Genomic DNA, 21,047 nt, shown 5'->3' with positions numbered 1-21,047 from the left:
CTAGTTTAAAGTACAAAGCAGAACTTGCCTGATCATCTGTATATATCCATAATGTTGAACAGCAACTGTATAAAGCAACTTATTTACAGATACCTTGACCAATTTTTAGTCAAGATGCAACAAGTAGACAGGTCTGATTTTGCCCTAGACATTTATTTTTGAAAATTTATTTACATTAAAAATTCTTGAATTGAATCATGTTTTAAGTCGGGTGGAATAGAACATACTTAATATAATACTACGATGACTTTTACATTGCAAAATCATTTGCCAAATTAACTCACTGCAACTAATGTTTAACAAGGACTTATTACATGTAAGGCATTGTAATGGCCACACAGGTACAATTGCTGAAATGATAGTAAAAGTAATATTAAGAGTAATTAATTGAGCACTTAGGAAGCTCTGAGATCCATGCTTTAGATGTAAAATCTCATTAATGAGGTAGTTATTATTATTAGCCCTATTTTACAAACAAGGAAACTGAGGCCTTGGAGTGTTAATAGCTTGCTCAAAGTCACAAAATTGGTAAGTGGCAGAACCAAGATATAAACAGAGGGAATGTTTTTGGTCTTCTCCATTCATGACATTACCCCAAAATAATTTACCTTTGATGGATACTCTGACTTATCAGCGTAGCAGCAAGTTTTAATATTTGAAAATGTATAATACAAAAAATGATTACTAATTTTATTCTATTAATTCATCAAATCATCAATATAGTGTTTGATTTTCTACTTCATTTTTATTGAAATGACCCAAAGCTTAACATATAAATATTAAAATCTATTTAAATAGAGGTATATACTTATCCTGAAAAGTTTGTGTCAAAGAATTTCAATACCTGCTCAAAATGTTATACCTGTGTATGTCTGCATTAACACGTTATGGGGGGGGGGGGTACATGTACTTATTTGCATATTTAAGTAGCATGGTATTTTCCTTTATTAGAGCTCCTGGAAGTTTCAATTATAGGTGCTATAAGCCTGATGGTAAGACCAAGATTTCATGCAATATTGTACCAGACAAATCAGATTTTCACTATTCTCAAGTGTAAAAAGTAGTAACCATGTTTTAATAAGGTAATTCAGAGAATTAGCATACTGAAAGTTGATGTAAGTAAGATGTGACTTTTAAGGTGCTTGTTTCATAAAGGTAGATGACAGATTTATAAAGATTTACCTAAATTTTCTTTCCCTAGTCTCCTTCTAAATACGAGTACATAAAACAGACTTCAGTCATGGAATGTGGTTCTTAAGATCGCCAGGGATGTAAACACTATTTTCAAAATAAGGTCAACATTCCAACCATTGGTCAGTCTGAAAGGACAGAGTGAAAAGTGTTTAACAAAGTTCAGTCCTAGGGTAAGGGAAGACCACTTACGTTTAGCAAGTCCTATTCTCTCCCAAGTTCTGTGCTGGATACTTTGTAAATATCATCTCTTTCAAATCTCATCCAAATCACAGTATTTCAAGCTATTATTATTCCCATTTTAAAGATAAGGAAACTGAAGCTTGGCCTGAACTTCTGAACTTAACATGCCAGAATCTAAAATCTGTACACTTCGTTCTGTAGTTTAAACCATACTCTACTCTCCATTCTATGAGATGCTTAATTATTGCATCAGTGACTCAAATATGGTACATGAATAATTAAAGAAGCCCACAGGAGGGAAATGACATCAAAAAAATGAGAATACAGACAGCATCATGTTACACCTTGAACTTCTCCCAAGTGCTTTTAACAATTATTACAATAAATGCAAGATAAATATTTATTGAATAATTAGACATATAAGAATATTGGTAAACTGAAGAACTTGTGAGAGTGATAAAACACAAAATTTGTGAGGACAAAGAAAAGAAAAGATGTTTACTAAAAAGAAGACAGATAAGATAAATAAAATATAGGCAAAGACAGATGAAAAACCAGAATAGTGAAGAGCAAATGTTCTGTGAATTAGATTCCAGCAAAGAAGTGTCCAAGTAAAATTTTATAAGGAAGAAAGAACAATTTCATGAAAAAACAGACTTGAGAGGTACTGAAATAAGGAGATAATGACTTTTATATTGGCCTGAACCTTACTAGCTTAGTGTGTCTAGCTTTTCACTCAAACCATGAAAGATTCATAGGAACTTCAAGTATACTTAAACAGGAATCACAAACATTTAAACATGAAAGAATTTCACCATAGAAATGTTTACATGTAAGATAATTTTCTTAAAGATTGTTTAGGTTCCACTTAATCATAACAGCTAACAAAGGTGTGAGCAATAGTGATAACAAAACATATCTTTTAGTTGAATAACATAAGGGAAAAAGTACTTTCCACTGTGGAATCTGCATTTGATAAAATGGAACACTTCAGACAGGAGTTGATTCATTATTTAATTCAGCCATCAAGAAAGGTTGTGGAGTCGTCGTCAATCAAACTCTTTTAAAAAAAGATAAATCCTGATCCATCTTAAATGACGTCAGCTCTATGCCTCAAATTCTTTAGATAATTTTCCCATCCTTTGACTCTGTTCTATTTTTAGAGAAAATCATCTCTCTTAGGGTGACTGTCAGAACTGAGGTGGAGAACCTTAAAATTAGAAGACCTTGAAATCCAAATCTGTTTTAATACCTCATATCTTAATCAATAATTTGCGGCTAAACTCAATTAGTATGACAAAACTTTTCTCTTTATTTCATCAGACATACTAGTGGGCATTAGAAACTCTAAAGGTTCGGCTTCAAGACTCAACAACTGCAAAGCCACAATAATGATCACTGGCATTTCATGTATATGATCTGATTTAATTCTCTAAGAGTTGTTAATATTAGTTTCTATTTTTTACAAATGAGGATATAGGTAAAGTGAGAACAGGTTTTTGGTTTTTTTTTGCCAAACTTCCAAATTTTTTGCCAAAAATCTCCCAGATAGTGAGTATTAAATCCAGAATTGAACCTAAACCCATGGAATCTAAAGCCTATTTTTTTTATTAATTTTTAATTTTTGTGGGCATATAGTAGGTGTATATATTCATGGGCATATGAGATATTTTAAGACAGGAAAACAATGTGTAATAGTCATATCAGGGTAAATGGGGTAACCATCAGTAAAGCCCATTTTCCAATATATTTGGAAACTGTCACTAAGAGTTGCACAATTTTCTCTCTGACTACAGTTGGAAAATGCCAATACTATTTCATTAATAACAAAACTTGCAGTAGTAACATCAAAGTAATTGCTGTTTATGCAATAGCAAAAACACGAAATACCCCCTACTTTCTCCCTAATCTCCTGATTAAAGGAAATTAATGAATATTCTACCTTGAAAAGTAAATAAATAGATATTGTTATGAATCAACTTCAATTCAGGGATTTTCATAATAGTAAAACCCCTTTTTTGGCTAAATGTGTATAGAGAAAAAAATTGTTATTTATTTTATAATAGACGAAGAAGAAATTTTTTTGTAGGCATACCTGCTTAGAGATACATATTTTCTCTTCAAAGTTTTGTCATAACCATATGTGCCCAGAAAAGAGTATAGTTTTTTACCAATAGCAAATAAATAAAAACATTACATTAAATACATTAAATAAATTTAAATGAAAATGGAAAATTCTTCATTTTTAATGACAGCATAATTCTTCACCTTGCTCACTTTCTCTCCCCCTCTTTTTTTAGCCACAAATACAACTTTATTTCTTGAAAAGCTTCCTGAAAAAGGTAGCACTGGGTGTACAGCATGTGTTTGGCATTTTATCCCCTAAAATTTGCTTACTTACTCCCAAGTCACTGGAAAAGCTATGGGCCCCAGACATAAACAAAGATAAAAACCTGCTCCCTACAAATTTTCCCCATCATAAGAGTAAGCCAGAATGTACCTTTTCGCAAGCAGGCATATCTAAAAGGCCAACTAAACTTTTAAATGTAAAAACACTTCTAAATTAACATATACACACTTAATTCTATGAATAAGGAACTATCGCCGGGCACGGTAGCTCACGCCTGTAATCCCAGCACTTTGGGAGGCCAAGGCGGGAGGATCATGAGGTCAGGAGATCGAGACCATCCTGACTAATATGGTGAAACCCCGTCTCTACTAAAAATACAAAAAATTAGCCAGGCGCGGTGGCACATGCCTGTAGTCCCAGCTACTTGGGAGGCTGAGGCAGGAGAATCGCTTTAACTTGGGAGGCGGAGGTTGTGGTGAGCCGAGATCATGCCACTGCACTCCAGCCTGGGTGACAGAGTGAGACTCTGTCTCAAAAAAAAAAAAAAAGAAAAAAGAAAAGAAAAGAACTGTAAGAGGCTGGGTGAAGTGGCTCATGCCTGTAATCCCCTTGGGAGGATGAGTCGGGCAGATCATTTGAGCTCAGGAGTTTGAGACTAGCCTGGGCCACATGGTGAGACCCAGTCTCTACAAAAAATATAAAAATTAGGCAGTTGTGGTGGTGCATGCCTGAAGTCCCAGCTACTTGCGGGGCTGAGGTGGGAGGATCACTTGAGGCTGGGAGGTGGAGGCTGCAGTGAGCCGAGATCATGCCACTGCACCCCAGACTGGGCAACAGAGTGAGACCCTGTCTCAAAAAAAAAGGAACTATAATATATAAAAGTTCACTCACTGTTTTTAAGTTAAAGGTAACCTCCATGACAAAACCTAGATGTTCCGAAAATCTTTTTCCTACTTTTTTTTTTAATCGAGGGAATCTTTCCCCACATTGAGAAGAAGCATCATGCCATAAGGTGAAAATGCCAGAAGGCTATATTTTCCTTCAAACTCTTAAAATGTGGTAATAAGGTACTTTAAATATAATACATTTTTGATATAAAATCTTGTATAGCATTATGTTATAGTATACAGAATACAAACATTTGTGTGTATGATGAATAACATTAGAAATGACATCATAATAATCAGATATACTGTATCTTCATTTTTGTTTGCATTATATTTTCCAGCTGCTGGTTTCAGAAAATTACTGCTGGAGTTCCTCTCTTCTTCACGTACAGCAGAGAGCAATTTGCAAAGTCATGCAAGGGTGAAAATGTGATTGAAATATAGGGATCTTTCTTAATGAAAAATGTTACTGCTTTGGAAATTATGGCTAAAACTATCTCAGAACTCACTTATATTCTTAAACCTTGTGACATAATAGTCTCCATTTATAAATATACTATCAATTGTAAATTACTTGGCACCAAATATAAAGCCTTTTTTCTGCAGAGTTCTTTTGACTGTTATATATTTACATACATTTATATTGGTGTGGTGGAGTATTTTGATCAGTTTTTGTTTTTCTTTAAATGATTAAATGTCAAGATCATTAAAATCAAATGTAATTTTCCTCATCAAAATGAAAATGTTACTCAAACCTTAAATCAAAAGGGGGCATCTTTTGATATTTTCTAAACTTCTAAATATGTTTCAACCTATGACTTAAAACATGACTAAACTGAAAATGATAGTTCTTTGAAGTACTATTGTTTCTTGTTTGTAAGCTTTAATAGTGTGCCCAATTTAAATTTGGATGTAGCTTAAAGATCCTTTGTTCAAAGAAGCAAGTAGAATTGACTAATTTTACATGAAGATGAAAGAAAAAAATGACAGAAACTTCAAGCAGAGGTAGCACTTTGGTTTTTATAATTTATATAACAAAAATCTAAGAAGTATTTTTAAAATAATAATCTTTATTTAAACTCTCATGTAACCAGCACACACGAAAACATTTTTTGCAAGCTAACTAATGTTCAAGAAAAAAAGAAAAATGTGTATTTCTAACAGTACTAAAGACGGTTGAATTTTAAATATTCTCTCCTACCTGGTCCATCCCAGTCGTCTGTCTCAACTCCAGGTTGCCCCGGTTTCTCTGACTGTGTGTCCCCATCTGATTCTGCTGTCTCCTGGATTCCTTCATCATCACCTGGATAACACCAACACAAGGAGAGAAAGAAAATGAGCAAAGCTCTCTCTTTCACATTCACACACTTATAAAGGGATGTCCTTACCATATATCTAATTACAGGTTTGTTATACATATTGTCATTACACTAATAAATCTTCATGATTATTTTGATATCTATTGTGGCTTCACAATAAAGAAAATCAGTATTTGTTATCAATAAATGAATGAAGTACTATAAACAATAAAAACATTTCCATGTAAATTTTCCTTTGGAGTTATTAATATATATCAGAAGAAAATGAAATTGCAGTTTATAATTTTTTCTAAGACTTTCAATACAGAAAAACTTAACTCATTGATTTCCAAATTATAACTTTTCTAAAGACAAGATGCAGATAAATAAATATCATAGAATAAGACATATTTATGGTTTTGGTTGAATTTAGATTACTTTGAAGAACACTTTTATTTTTCCCCAGCTTTATGCTTGCTAAGACTGGGTCTTATTTGTTTTAAAAATTTAGTGGAAAAGGCCATAATTAAATGATTAGCCAGTGACTCAACTCCTCACAATAAAAGAAACTATAAACCTATATTTTTGCTTGAATAAATACAGCTAGTTTCTACAATTTTATGCCATCATTTTCACATTAAAAAGGCAGTAACATTCTGAGCAAAAATATAGTTATGGCAAAGGAGAAACCTTAATGATACAACCATATTTTAAAAGCAAAAAGTCTAATTAATGAGTACCTTCATTTTAAGTGATAATGTAACAAAGTATGTGCTGCTTTTAAGAAAAGTAGTCCACTTTAATATAATGCATACTTTAAAATATTAACTAATATTTTGCCATAAATGCTAATAAAATAAAAACAAAATAACAAGAAAGTATGAAGACAAAAAAACATGAATACTAAAATCACAGCAACTATGCCTTGAATTTAATAATGCCAAGTTTTTTAGTTTTTGTTTTTTTTTTTTTTTTTTTTGAGAAGGAGTCTTACTCGCTCTGTCACCCAGGCTGGAGTGCAATGGTGCAATTTCAGCTCACTGCAACCTCCACCTCTCAGGTTCAAGCGATTCTCCTGCCTCAGCCTCCCAAGTAGCTGGGATTACAGGTGCCTGCCACCACGCCCGGCTAATTTTTGTATTTTTAGTAGAGATGGGGTTTCACCATGTTGGCCAAGCTGGTCTTGAACTCTTGACCTCGAGTGATCCACCTGCCATGGCCTCCCAAAGTGCTGGGATTACAGGTATGACACTGTGCCCAGCCAATAATGCCAAGATTTTTAAATTAAATTGCTTGCCTATCTAGCTTTCTCTGAAGTATCCAATAACTATTTTCCAGTTTCCCAACTCTCTAATACCACTTAAATCTTTATATGATTACACACAAAAAAAACACTGAACTTCTAAGAACTTCCAAAGTTACTTAGAAAATACAGAATTTTCAGGAAATCATGATTACAATGAATGACACTTAACATGATGTTAATATGAGCTTTGAAGTTAAAATTCCATACATTTTATTTTCATTTCTATGTGTAGCTTCATAAAATGAACTTAAAATCTGTAATAAAGGTAAGGAGTAGGAATGTAGAAACCCAGGATCAGCTCTGTTGAACTCAGTTTACTTAACAGAGAGCATGGATTCTAGTGGATATTAAAGAATAAAATACATAAACCACATCACTGAATCCCATGTCTTAAATTGAAATATTTTTGAAAATATTTTTCCTTTCAGAACTATCAGAATGAACACCAATGACATTCCCTCCATAAAATATTGAGCATCTACTATGTTTAAGGAACTGTGGTAGGTGCAGGATGATATTTACAGAAAAAGACAGTCCCTTTTTGAAAATAAAAACACAAAGAGGGTAAGTTGACAAATGAAAATGCAAGGTAAGGTCCAAGTTTTTTGTTGTTGTTTTTTTGTTTTTGTTTTGTTTTGAGACGGAGTCTCGCTCTGTCACCCAGGCTGGAGTGCAGTGGCGCGATCTCGGCTCACTGCAAGCTCCACCTCCTGAGTTCATGCCATTCTCCTGCCTCAGCCTCCAGAGTAGCTGGGACTACAGGCGCCTGCCACCACACCCAGCTAATTTTTTTTTTTTTTTTTCGTATTTTTAGTAGAGACGGGGTTTCACCGTCTTAGCCAGGATAGTCTGGATCTCCTGACCTCGTGATCCGCCCACCTCGGCCTCCCAAAGTGGTGGGATTACAGGCGTGAGCCACCGCGCCCGGCCCCAAGTTTTCAAAACAAATTTTTTAAACATTTTTAAAACAAATAAGACCAAGTCTTAGCAAGCATAAAGGCACACCATAAAAAAGTCTCAGGAACAAAAAAGGGTTTATCTTCTGTGCCCCATTTTGCAGGTTACATAGACGCTAGCCCTGAACTAACCAAGGTCCCTTCTGCCTGACTGTACCTGCTCTGGCCCTTCTCTACTGAGCCTCCTCCTGCTTCTCTCAATCCAGAAACTATGTGATGAAAGCCTGGTGAGCAGGAGGTTTATGGTATCCATTTGGATTGGTCAGATCCCAGGCCATACCAGTAGTCTTTGAATATCACCCCTACATACATGTAAGTACTGAACTAATGTCATGTAATTAGCAGACTGGCATAACTGGAATCACAATGTTAGCTGTGGTGGAGAACCCTAATGTCTCCTGGACATTCTCTGCTTGTCCCTTCTTGCTGGCTCCAATCTGCTCTCTTCCTTCTTGGCCCTGCTTTGTGACCTAGGGATCCTGAACTCCTATAGACTCCAACACCGGGGCGCCCCTGGGCTCTGATTTCTTTCTTTCTTTCTTTCTTTTTTTTTTTTTTTTTTTGTTGAGACAGTTTTCACTCCTTTTGCCTGTTCGGATTATCAGAATGAATATCAATGAAATTCCCTCCATAAAATATTTATTGAGCATCTACTATGTTTAAGGAACTGTGGTAGGTACAGTATGATAGTTACAGAAAATGACAGTCCCTTTTTGAAAATAAAAACACAATTAAGGAGAGTAAGTTGACAAATGAAAATGCAAGGTAAGGTCCAAGGGGTTTTTTTGGTGTTTGTTTGTTTGTTTGTTTGTTTGTTTGTTTTTGTTCTGAGATGGAGTCTCACTCTGTCACCCAGGCTGTAGTGCAGTGGTGCGATCTCGGCTCAATGCAACCTCCGCCTCCTGGGTTCAAGTGATTCTTCTGCCTCAGCCTCCCAAGTAGCTGGGATTACAGGCAGGCGCCACCATGCCTGGCTAATTTTTTTTTGTATTTTTAGTAGAGACGGGGTTTCACCATGTTGGCCAGGATGGTCGCGATCTCTTGACCTCGTGATCCACCCGCCTCAGCCTCCCATAGTGCTGGGATTACAGGCGTGAGCCACCGCTCCCGTCCCTTGGCCTCTGATTTGAATTCAGCCACCGGAGGCACTGATAGCATAGCAGAGGATCAGAGGTAGGAGGAGAGAGAGGTCAGGTATTCATCCCTTATTCCCTTCCTTCCTGATGGTCTTCAGTTGCTAGCAGTGACTGTATGGCAGAATTAGAGCTCCTGTTCTATGGTGCCCTCCTGCTCCTGCATCTTCTCTCATGTCTTTTGAGACCAGAAGTGCTAACAGCTTCCTACTGTGGTGGACCCATAGATGCTTCCCATCCCTGGTTCGTTTCCCTAGTCCCACCCACACCTTGTGCACTATCCCTTCACCAAAATGCCTTTAGTTAAACCCAGTGACCACATCATCAGTTTCCTGATGGACTCTTACTGATACACCCCATTTCTTCCCAACTTCTTATGCTACTTTTATGATTTGGGGCCAGTCACCATGTATGTAATATTTTGGGTGCTACTTTCTTTCAATTGACTCACTTTTTAATAACTGATTTCATAAACTAAAAAAAAAAACCAAAAATTTATTTTAAAAACAAACAACATATATGAAAAACAAAAACTTTATCACTACTACAAAGGGAAAATCAGTATCACATGCCAAAAATAGAAAGTAATCACAAAATAGATTCAACAAAAATACAGATAATACTATTAAATGCTAGCTACCATCTCTATTTAGACTCCAAGTTTCTATCTCATTGCTTTGTATTAGAAAGGGTAGCAAGTACTAGAGGAGTATTTAAGTGATAAATGGTAATACGAAATTGAGACATTCTCACTGATATACAAAGAATATAAGAAACTTGAGAACTTTTTTACCACTGATTCAAGGCTATTTAATAAAATATCAGTTTACCATCTTAATCTTCTTGAGTGCCACTAGGGATACCTGACCCAATTTGGGGAAACATTGACCTTTCCAATACTTAATTTTTCACGGAAGCTAGAATCTACACAATTATTTACCACTTAGGTGAGTGACCTTTTGATTACATTTTCACAGACTAAATGGAGTTTCACTCTGGGAGCTAATTCAGGGATGTATACAAAAGGAGTTGTTCTCCCCAATGGTAAAGAATAGAGAATATACCCTACAGTTTTTAAATAATATCCACTCCTTCCAAGCACTTTTCTTATTCCTTATGAATCTTGAAACACAGGGATTTGAGCACCAGAGGGGACTTTGGAAAACATGTAGCCCAAATTAGATCAATTTACTATTCAGGAAATTGATGCACAGATAGGGTCAATAACTTATCCATGGTCTTACAGCTACCATATTAGTTTCTGCATAAGGAACTTCCTCAAATATCATGTTCCAGCAATAAGTGCTTCTCACACATCACAGGGGTGGCAGATTGAAGCAGTTTTATGTAAATCTCCTTTCCCCAACAAGCAGGATAGTAGGGCTATGGCATCATAAAGGCCACCAAAAACAGCAGTTTGTACAAGATTATAAATTAAATTTGAGTCTCCTAATTGCTAGTCTGGCATTCTTTCCAAAACATCCTTTCTCTTTACAACTCTCCTCCAGTTGAGGAGAGAACCATGAACACCTGAATAATAATCCCAGAGCAACCCATTAACAAACAACCATGAGGCCACACTATTAAAAATTATATGGCCAGGTGCCCAGATAACAGAGAATAAAATCTAAGCAGAACCACTTGGAGAAGTTATTTTATATTCAGGTATTAACTGTATTGTCCTTAAATTCACACAAAGGAGTAAGCCTTCCTGCATCTTACTGTTACATTTTAGTTGGAAATATATGGTGCTATGCAAAATTCAATCAATCATTAACATTACTCACACATTTTTGAAAATACAATGAGAAATATGAAAAATAAAAAAAAAACAGTGCTTTCTGTTGAGGACCATATAATCTAGTTGGGGAAATAGGCAATATGCATGAGAGCAGTAGCCACTGATAAAAACCTACAATTAAGATAGTTCATGAATAATTCCAAGTGGTAAGACGTATAGAAATTCAGAGACCAGAAGCACAAAAAGAGACTGACCATGAAGAAGCCATATAATGAATTTTGGAGTTCTACCTTCATGTTGACTGCAATGAGATGCACTGGAGGTATTTCAGTGGGGGGACTGATATGACCCTGTGATACAAATACAGTAATCAACCTATATTGACTAAGTTCCTATGAACATACCGTATCAGACTTCGGGTCTTTTGAGTTCTCCCTTATTCATTCCATAACAACACTCATGTCTCAGACATTCTCTCTCCCGATTTTTGTGAGACCATGGTTAAGTCTACCCCAAAATATTTTATTAAGCAAATTACATATTTTTGGAAGAAAAAGTAATGAGAAAAATAGAAAGGAGTGTGTCTGGAAGAATACATTGCTGAGTAATCAGAGTTACCACAAAAATTAGAACTTAAAGAAAATGATACAGTTCAATTGATAAATGTTCACCTCTGTTAAAGAGAAGTGATACAAAGTGTTCTTTATTAGTTCATTAAAACACAGCTTTTTCAGGCCCAGGCACTGTGTTGGGCACTGAGAATACAAAACAAATGACTACTCTCATCTATCACATATAGACCAGTGTAGGATATAGACAGATTGATAGGGAGCTGCAAGCTGGTGTGATGAGTGCTTTGAGGGGAGAATTTCATGATGGGATAGGAGCACACAAGCATGACAACAAACCCAGACTTGATGCCACAGAAGTTTCTTGGAGGAAGAAACCAATAAATACCTGAAAATTTGAAGATGTGAAACTGAACTCTGTATGTTTAATATCCTGAGGCTACATGACTAGAAACAACTTTTTATTTTTTATTTTTATTATTACTATTTTTTTTTATTGGAGACAGAGTCTCTCCCTGCCAGGCTGGAGTGCAGTGGCACAATCTCGGCTCACTGCAACCTCCACTTCCTGGGTTCAAGCAATTGTCCTGCCTCAGCCTCCTAAGTAGCTGGGATTACAGATGCGCACCACCATGCCCATCTAATTTTTGTATTTTTAGTAGAGACGGGGTTTCACTATGTTAGCCAGGCTGGTCACGAACTCCTGACCTCTGGTGATCCACTCACCCGGGCCTCTTAAAGTGCTGGGATTACAGGCGTGAGCCACCACTCCCGGCCAGAAACAATTTTTAACATTAAAAATGGCAGCCACCTTCCCAAAGAGTCCCATAGGAAAAGATTATGGTAATTAAGTTATTGTGCAGGAAACATGGCAGCTTGAAGGTGGTGAAACTAGATAGTTCAATGAGGTAAGAGTATAATCCAGAAGACATTTTAAGATGCTAAAGAGTTTGAAAAGTACTTCAACTGAGTGAAGTCCTTTCCTTCATTCAGTATATGCCAAATTTACCCCTGATCATTCTCATCCAGTATCTGATAGAAAAAGAAAATGTCAAGATGAAAATTTTGTAATTCAACCTATTAAGGGGTTGATTGAACAAGTAGTTTCATATGATTAAAAAACTTTCATTAAATGTCACTTAACTGCCAAATCAGAACTGTAGAACTTAGATTTCAACTTGGTAGCAATACTCAATATTGATAACCTAGATTCATTGAATGATTTGCTCCAATTTGTTTCATTCATTACAAATAATTAGAGATACTGAAAATAAGTATTGCCGAGTATTTAAAGAAGCACTACAATAGTAGTTAAGTATACACATTTAACAGCTCAAAATAAATTACATTTTGCACCTATTTTAAGCAACTTATAAAACTAGGTAAGGGGTATGCAATATATATCACATTAATAAAAAAATCTGGAGAGGAAAGAATAGTTTAAACTTTCTAATTATTTAATCTTTTCTTAAAGAAAGAATGCAAATAAAAAAGAAAGATGACTAAAACAAAATAATCTCATATGAAATGATAAATTTGGATGTAGAAAACAGAATGGATCAGAATTTAATTTATATTCATTTCAATATCTGCTATATGCAAAACACTGAAATCATAAAGATGAATAAGGTATAGATCATGTCATCAAGATCAGATTCTATATTAAATCTAAACATGGCTATCATCTCTTAAGCACTACTCAGCACTAGGTATATTGCTAAATGCTTTATAAACATCACATCAACAGATCTGCCATGTATTAATATTCCTATAGTTCAGAAAAATAAACCAAGGGGGAGAGATGTGGAAAGATGCCCAAGCACACTGCTAGTAAGTGGCAGAACCAGGATTTGATGCCAAGTTAGTCTGACTCCAAAGACCATGCCCCTAACTTATTAGGACATTACTGTCAAAGTCGACTACATGGCAAGCAACAGAGATAGCAGGATGTGATCTGACAGCTGCTTTATCCTTATCATGTTTAAGTCCCATTTCTTCATTATGGTTGCATAATTTTTTTTTTTTTTGAGACGGAGTTTTGCTCTTGTTGCCCAGGCTGGAGTGCAATGGCTCAATCTTGGCTCACTGAAACCTCTGCCTCAAGCGATTCTCCTGCTTCAGCCTTCCCAAGTAGCTGGGCCTACAGGCACACACCACCACACCCAGTCAATTTTGTATTTTTAGTAGAGACAGGGTTTCTCCATGTTGGTCAGGCTGATCTCGAACTCCCGAGCTCAGGTGACCAGCCTGCTTCAGCCTCCCAAAGTGCTGGGATTACAGGTGTGAGCCACCGCGCCCAGCCGCTTGCATATTAAAATAAAATGTTTAACGAATTTGATCTTCATAAGCATTATTTTTTCCCTAAGGTTTACTATTTTACTTGGCACTTAGAAAAATCAACTACATACAAATGTTAATCAATTACCATTGCTCACTGAGCACTTAAAAAATTAGATTTTAGTTTCATTCTTTTTACCATAACTTACTGCAATATCATTACACTTGCTAATTAATTGCTTTCAGCACATTCTTTCTATTTAATAAATAAAATGTCATAAGTTTCCAACTTTTAGACCCTTCATCTTCTAACTTTATCTCAGAAAACTAGTTCTTATTTTTATGGTAATGTTTTGACATAATTCATTTTTTAATGCTTTTTACTAATGAAAAATAAGTGATTACAAATAATTTAATCAAATATGAAATCTTTGAATTACTTTTAGGAAACTATTTTTTTCTCACAATAGAGACTTGCTTCTTTCCTTCCAATATATTCTCATGAAAAAGTTATAAATACAATTTTATTTTCATATTAACTCAAGCTTCTTCCTAGTTTAAATGAAATTGACTTTATTGACCAACATTTTTTTTTTACTTCTATCCATTTTTGATTCTATGTTTGAAATCAGTACTCTAGAGTAGCTTAGGAAAATTGGAATGAATAATTAATAGCAAGATAATAACGACAAGTTTGTTAAGATACTGCTTCACAAGCTGTGTTGATAGGAAGAGGAAAGGAAGACAGAAAAAAGATGCCAAGAAGAGAATTACAGAAAGAGCTAGGAACTCATTTAACATCCATTCATTTACTTTCTAAATTTTTATTCATATACTTTTAAATAGAAATTTCAGTGTATTTTCAGCAAAGCACAAACATATTTAATGGGATAACCACTATATATATATCCAGAGACCAATTCATAAAATGATGAAATGGAATAAATGTCAAGCAGTAACAAAATCTATAATATTTCTAAAATTATGGCTATGAAGTTAATGGTTTTCCATTGCAAGATTAAACTCTTTTGTTACTCTTTTAAAAGATATCATACGTATTTTGTGGGCCTTTCCATTTTTCTTAGTCTAGGTTTCAGAATCAATGAGAGTCCTATAGGAGGAAATTGAAGGTGTTATCGAGCAATATAATGCATAGCATAAATGGCTCGGGGAAATGCACTTGAATATAGTCTTTGAAACATATGAAACAGAATCTTTAAATACCTTATTAGGTATTGTTGGTAAGGTGGTAAAAGCAGTGGCTCCACTCGCCAGGCAAAAATAATTTAAAAACCGCAAACAAACACCTTTTCACTGAAAGTTAAATACTTCTGTAGAAATTAAAGATTTGCCACATTCCGAGACAGTCACTTTTTCAGCACAGAATAGCAGCAGTGTTTGAAAGCAGTCATGCAAGCAAACAGCCCTTCTCAACCTTGCTCTTTTAATCCATGTAGTTCCTATCAATATTAACCTCTTATAGAAATTCTTGTACAATATAACTATTGAACTTTCTTGACTAGGAGTGTTACTGTAGCTGTTAGTCATCCCTATAATGCATTTTGCAATCAGCTAAATCATCAAAGTATTTTTTAACAATGAACAGTTCAGAAGTGACAGATCTACTTTCTTGTTCACAACTGCTTATCAGAGAATAGATATCACATATGTTTTCCAGGTGCTTCCTATAGTTAGGATACCTTCACAGAAGAAGCTCATGAAAGATAAGGTCATAAAAGAGATGAAAAATGTGTGAGCTTCATACACTTATGGTTTTATCATCAGACAAGATAGCCTTGGTTAAAGGACTTCAACAGTCAAAAACAGAAAACTGCAGCTCATACTGAAGGGCGAGGACATTAAAGTTTAAGATTCAGTTTGTGTTTGCTTTGCCTAATAGCCTCACAATATTGTGTAACTTAACACAATTGTTTGGTTATAGATTATCCAAACAGAAATGTCATGTTAAATTAACTCTATGTTACCAAAATATAGACATGATTCTATCTCCAGGAACAAAAATAAAAACATGCAGCTGTTCCCTTTATGGCAATACCTAAAAAAAAATATATTAAGAATTTCAACTGTTTGAAAAGAATAGATCCATTATGTTTGTGGATTCCTATCCTGGTTTCTAACTCAGGTCTCCCTTTGACTTACTACTTATGTATAATAAAATGCAGAGTTTTCCCATCTTCTGGGTAGTTATATTCAGTATACAATTATTTTTAAAAAATGCATGTGACTTCTTTGTAACTTATTTGGGGCTTTCCTATCTGACAAAATATTATTATTTTGACAGTAGCTTCAGACTCCTTAATATGAAAGATTAAGCAGATCAAAAGACTAGAACCCACATTTATTTGGCTATACATTTGAGGACCGCAGATGAGGAAACAATCCTGAAACAGTTGATAACAGTGGTCCAGGGCTAACACTGTCATGTTGAGAAGAAACTCAATTTCTTTTTTCTTTTTGAGATGGAGTCTCGCTCTGCCTCCCAGGCTGGAGTGCAGTGGCGTGATCTCGGCTCACTGCAAGCTCCGCCTCCCGGGTTCATGCCATTCTCCTGCCCTAATCTCCCAAGTAGCTGGGACTATAGGCTTCCGCCACCACGCCTGGCTAATTTTTTGTATTTTCAGTAGAGATTGGGTTTCACCGTGTTAGCCAGGATGGTCTCGATCTCCTGACCTTGTGATCCAACCGCCTCGGCCTCCCAAAGTGCTGAGATTACGGGCATGAGCCACCGTGCCCGGCCGCAATTTCTATAGTTAATGCATGACTACTGCCATTTGTAGTGTTTCATCATAGCTAGTAAGGGGAAAATATTGAAAATACTAATGTTTATGTTTACCAACATCATGTAAAAGTCACAATTAAAGTATTGATAACTGAGAAAGAAAGAACATTGAATTATTGAACACAGTACTGAATATTTATCCCTGCTATCAATATTATCCTCCATGTGAAAAGAGTTTTTCTCAAAGTTTAAGTTCACTGAAGATTTGATGCATAAGGGAAATTTCCACATGAGATAAGACAACTTTTCATCGGTATTATCTCTTGATAATTTTATTCCTCATTATTTCTCTCAACAAGCACATGAAAGGGTGAGATACATAAGCAAGTGTGGGAAAACAAACCATTCAAGGAATTCTATTTTTTTTTTCTTTTGAGTCAGAGTCTTGCCAAAGCTGGAGTGCAACAATGCAATCAGTTCACTGTAACCTTGAACTCCTGGGCTCAAGCAATCCTCCTGCCTCAGCCTCAAGTAGCTAGAATAACAGGCCCAAGCCACCATGCCCACCTAATTATTTTTATGTTTTGTAGATATGAGTGTCTCACTGTATTGCCCAGGCTAGTCTCAAACTCCTAGCCTCAAGTGATCCTCCTGCTGCAGCCTCCCAAAGTGCTGGGATTACAGGTATGAGCCACTGCACCCAGTCCGACATTCTATTTTAAATGTTTCTAAAATTTATATTTCAAAGCTTATATTTAAATAATTTTTATTATCCCTTCCCCTACCTTCCCTTCAAAAAGTCTCACTTTAACTAATATCATTCCCATCAGAGGAAGATTCTAAATAGCTAAGACATTCCTTGTTCCAAATAAGAGACACAGTAACATCTTATGGTCTCTAAATGAGGATATTCTGTACTATAACCCAATCACAATTCTATTGTTCTGCTAGCAAGAAATCACTTTCCCTTCTGTTTGTCGGCTTCCGTGTTTATTTAAGAATATTATTTGTAAGCAATCACTCATTACCAAAGTATTCCATTGTATTGTTAAATAGGACCTTATTTAAGCTACACATTCAAAATGCTAAGGCTGGAGAAGTAGCCAATAGAGAACGCATATTCTAGGCCTAACAAAGGCATCATTCCATATCTGAATGCCCTTTATATAACACTAGTTCAAACACTCTAATGATGAATGACTCTCAGAGCTCACAAATAAGGGCTAACATTTCTTTCTCCTGACAAATCCTGTTTTTTCCTCCTGCTTGATCACTGGAATTATCTTCCTCTTCCATTTTCTCTCTCTACTATGGCTTATGGAAAGCTCAGATTTGCAATTTCATATTTCAGCTTTCAGAACATTTATCTTCCTCTTTATGCTTCGTCTCTACTATTTCCTGTCCTTAGCCTTATGATCATTGTCCTTCCTGGTCTCTCTGGCCCAACTCACACCCGTCTCTATTGCTCTCCTTGCATGCTCACCAGGCTGGTGTCGCTCAAATGCTGTTCCCTCTACCTGAAACTCTATGACCTCTTTTTGCCTAGTTAATGCCTCGCCAACTTCTAATCCAGCTCAAGTGTCACATTCTTTTTTTCTTTTTCTTTTTTTTTTTTTTTTTTTTGAGACACAGTCTTGCTCTGTCACCCAGTCTGAACAGTGGTATGGTACTATCACGGCTCACTGTGGCCTCAAACTCCCAGGCCCAAGCAACTCTTCTACCTTAGCCTCCCAAGTAGCTGGGGCCACAGGTATGCACCACCATGCCCTGCTAGGTTTTCTGTTTGTTATTTTTTATAGAGATGAGGTCTCCCTATGTTGCCAACCTGGTGTCAAACTCCTGGACTCAAGCAATCCTCCCACCTTGGCCTCCCAAAGTGCTGGGATTACAGGTGTGAGCCACCATGCCTGGCCAAGTGTCGCATTCTTACAGACATTTTCCCTGACCTTCCTCACCCTGAACCATTTGCGTGATTATTTTATTAATGTCTGCCTCCCCACTATAAGGTAAATTCTACAATATCCAGGACCTTCCCTGTGTTTACTTACCATTGTATCCACAGCATGTCTCACATGCCTGACATAGCAGGTGTTCAATAAATATTTACTGGATTAGCTAATGCATGAATGTTGAATGCACTGACTGCCATTATGCTTTCATTCATTAATTATTCTAATAACCAAGCAAAGCAAATAAAAGCTATGCATTTTATATAATCTGAAAGCCCTCCATAGTAACATAATTTAGAGTTGGGCATATGGCCACTTGACAACAAAACAGAGGCTTCTCTTTTAGCATGGACCACATCATAAATATAAGTTGTGGGCCAGGTGTGGTGGCTCATGCCTGTAACCCCAGAACTTTGGGAAGTCAAGGTGGGCGGGTCACCTGAGGTCAGGAGTTTGAGACCAGACTGACAAACATGCTGAAACCCAGTCTCTACTAAAAATACAAAAAAAATTATCCAGGCATGGTGGGGGGCGCCTGTAGTCCCAGCTACTCAGGAGGCTGAGGCAGGAGAATCGCTTGAACTCGTGAGACAGAGGTTGCACTGAGCCGAGATCGCTCCATTGCACTCCAGCCTGAGTGACATTGTGAGACTCCATCTCGCAAAAAAAAAAAAAAAAAGTTGTGGACAATGGGATACAAGCCAAAGAGTCCTGTGGCCACTTCTGGGAACCTACTGTAACAGCTGCACCTAATCCTAACAGAGTTTCCACATCTCTGGGAAAAAAAAAAAAAAGAGTATTCTAGGTCCCATCAGCCTCCTTCTAACTCAGATGCACATCTAGCTTCCAACACCAGAGACAGTCCCAAATAAGTTATCACAAGACGCATTCAGACTATTTTTACTACAAGGTCTTCCAACAGCGTCTCCTCCCTTAGTGCCAGCAACAGGTTCTTGGCTGCTGGTGATAACACCAGAAAAACACAGATAATACCCACAGCATTTTCCAGAGTTTCAGAAATGTAGAAATTCTTTCCCTCTCTCTTCATTTTTTAGCATAGCACTTTCAAAATCAGGCTTTTCATGAATATCTGTGGTCTCTTTAGGCAAAGGGTAACTTATCCTATAATGATAATAGATTTGGAATTCAGGTATCTAATATAAACACAAACTCTTTTTTGTGAATCTGTTTGGTTTTCCAACAAATTAGGAAGTTGAAAACAAACAACATTCTTGATCTTGGTTGTCTTCTTTGAAGATCATTAATACTTACAGGTACTAAAAGGGGTTGATTCAGGCTTGGTGGGGACCAAAGCTTATACAATTCAGGGGGCCTCCTTAAGAAAAAGAATTCAAAGTCCCACCTACAAAATTAGGTGCAGGGCCTTGGGAGGAGTCTGTCCAAGTGAGAAGTTTTGAAGTTTAAGCTTCATTAACCTCATAGTAACCACAGTAAAGGTCAGAACTATCTTTCTCAGATAAACGGTACTGCCCCAGTGCTCAGGTGTTCAGAAACCCCTGTCAAATGAGCCTCAGAATTCTGAAGCGACACCCAGTATTTATTTGAATTATGCAAGTTTCAGAACTGTCCCACACTGTTTTGAACTGTCCTAGGTCTATCATTTGCTAGAAAAATAATTAAACAATTGTGAAATAAACTAAAAAGGAAAATGAATACATCTAATACATTTAACAATTAACAGTGTGAAAATAAGATGCATACTACATAATTTTTCAATATGCATTCCTTTTATTAATAATTTGATATTTTTAGGGGCACCTTAAAAGTCACCCAGCACAACTGCCAATATTGTAAATAAAACACATCTGAGTTGGGTTTTCCTTAGCATATAAGCTACTTTCCCTGTCCATTTTTTTTTTTTTTGGTATCACTTTGTATTTTTGTAGAATTGTTGTTTCTCGTTAAAAGTTATTGTATTTTGGTATTCCGTTTAGGAGCCAGCCACCAATACAGAATATAGGAGTACAGAATGCACAGATTAAATGAGGCAGATGCGTGCTGGTGAGTGGTTTCCACATTAGAATGATGCACATTACCATAAGGAAGCTTGGGAGTGAACGCATTGTTTCCTTAATCAGCCCAAGTTTGACACTATTTCCATATATATATTTCCTTGTCTAACTTGTGCACGTTTTCTTTCCCTTCTTAGGTCACTCCTTCTTAGGTCACTGTATCTTTAAGAAATGAGAACATTCTTTATGTAGTCCTCTTTCTGCCTCTATACATGCATGATCACATACGGCCACACATACATATCCATGCTGACCAGAAACAGGTAACATAGGTTCTCAGTATTGGCTAACTTGCCTGGGCCATAATTTGCATTGAAAAAAATTACAGTTTACATAAGACCTAAAATACAGTGTCTTGAGCTAATCATATAGCAACAATAGAAATTACATCAAATCGCATTGTTAAATACATAGTAAGCAAAGTGTTTTATATA

At 36.2% G+C, this 21,047-nt stretch overlaps 1 protein-coding gene across 3 annotated transcripts in view; it reads right to left on the bottom strand.

Annotated features, from left to right (window-relative positions):
- The window catches only part of ZFPM2 (zinc finger protein, FOG family member 2), a 557,988-nt gene that overhangs the window by 356,404 nt on the left and 180,537 nt on the right, over positions 1–21,047 (bottom strand). For all 3 annotated transcript variants that reach the window (XM_034966473.3, XM_034966475.4, XM_034966476.4), the window contains one exon: positions 5,813–5,914. In XM_034966473.3, the coding sequence (XP_034822364.1) occupies positions 5,813–5,914 (102 nt within the window). The remainder of the gene's footprint in view (positions 1–5,812; positions 5,915–21,047) is intronic.

The sequence above is a fragment of the Pan paniscus genome, chromosome 7 (assembly GCF_029289425.2).
Source record: "Pan paniscus chromosome 7, NHGRI_mPanPan1-v2.0_pri, whole genome shotgun sequence".
Lineage (NCBI taxonomy): Eukaryota > Metazoa > Chordata > Mammalia > Primates > Hominidae > Pan > Pan paniscus.
The sequence above is the reverse complement of the archived record's forward strand: the minus strand, read 5'-3'. Positions and strand labels throughout refer to the sequence as shown.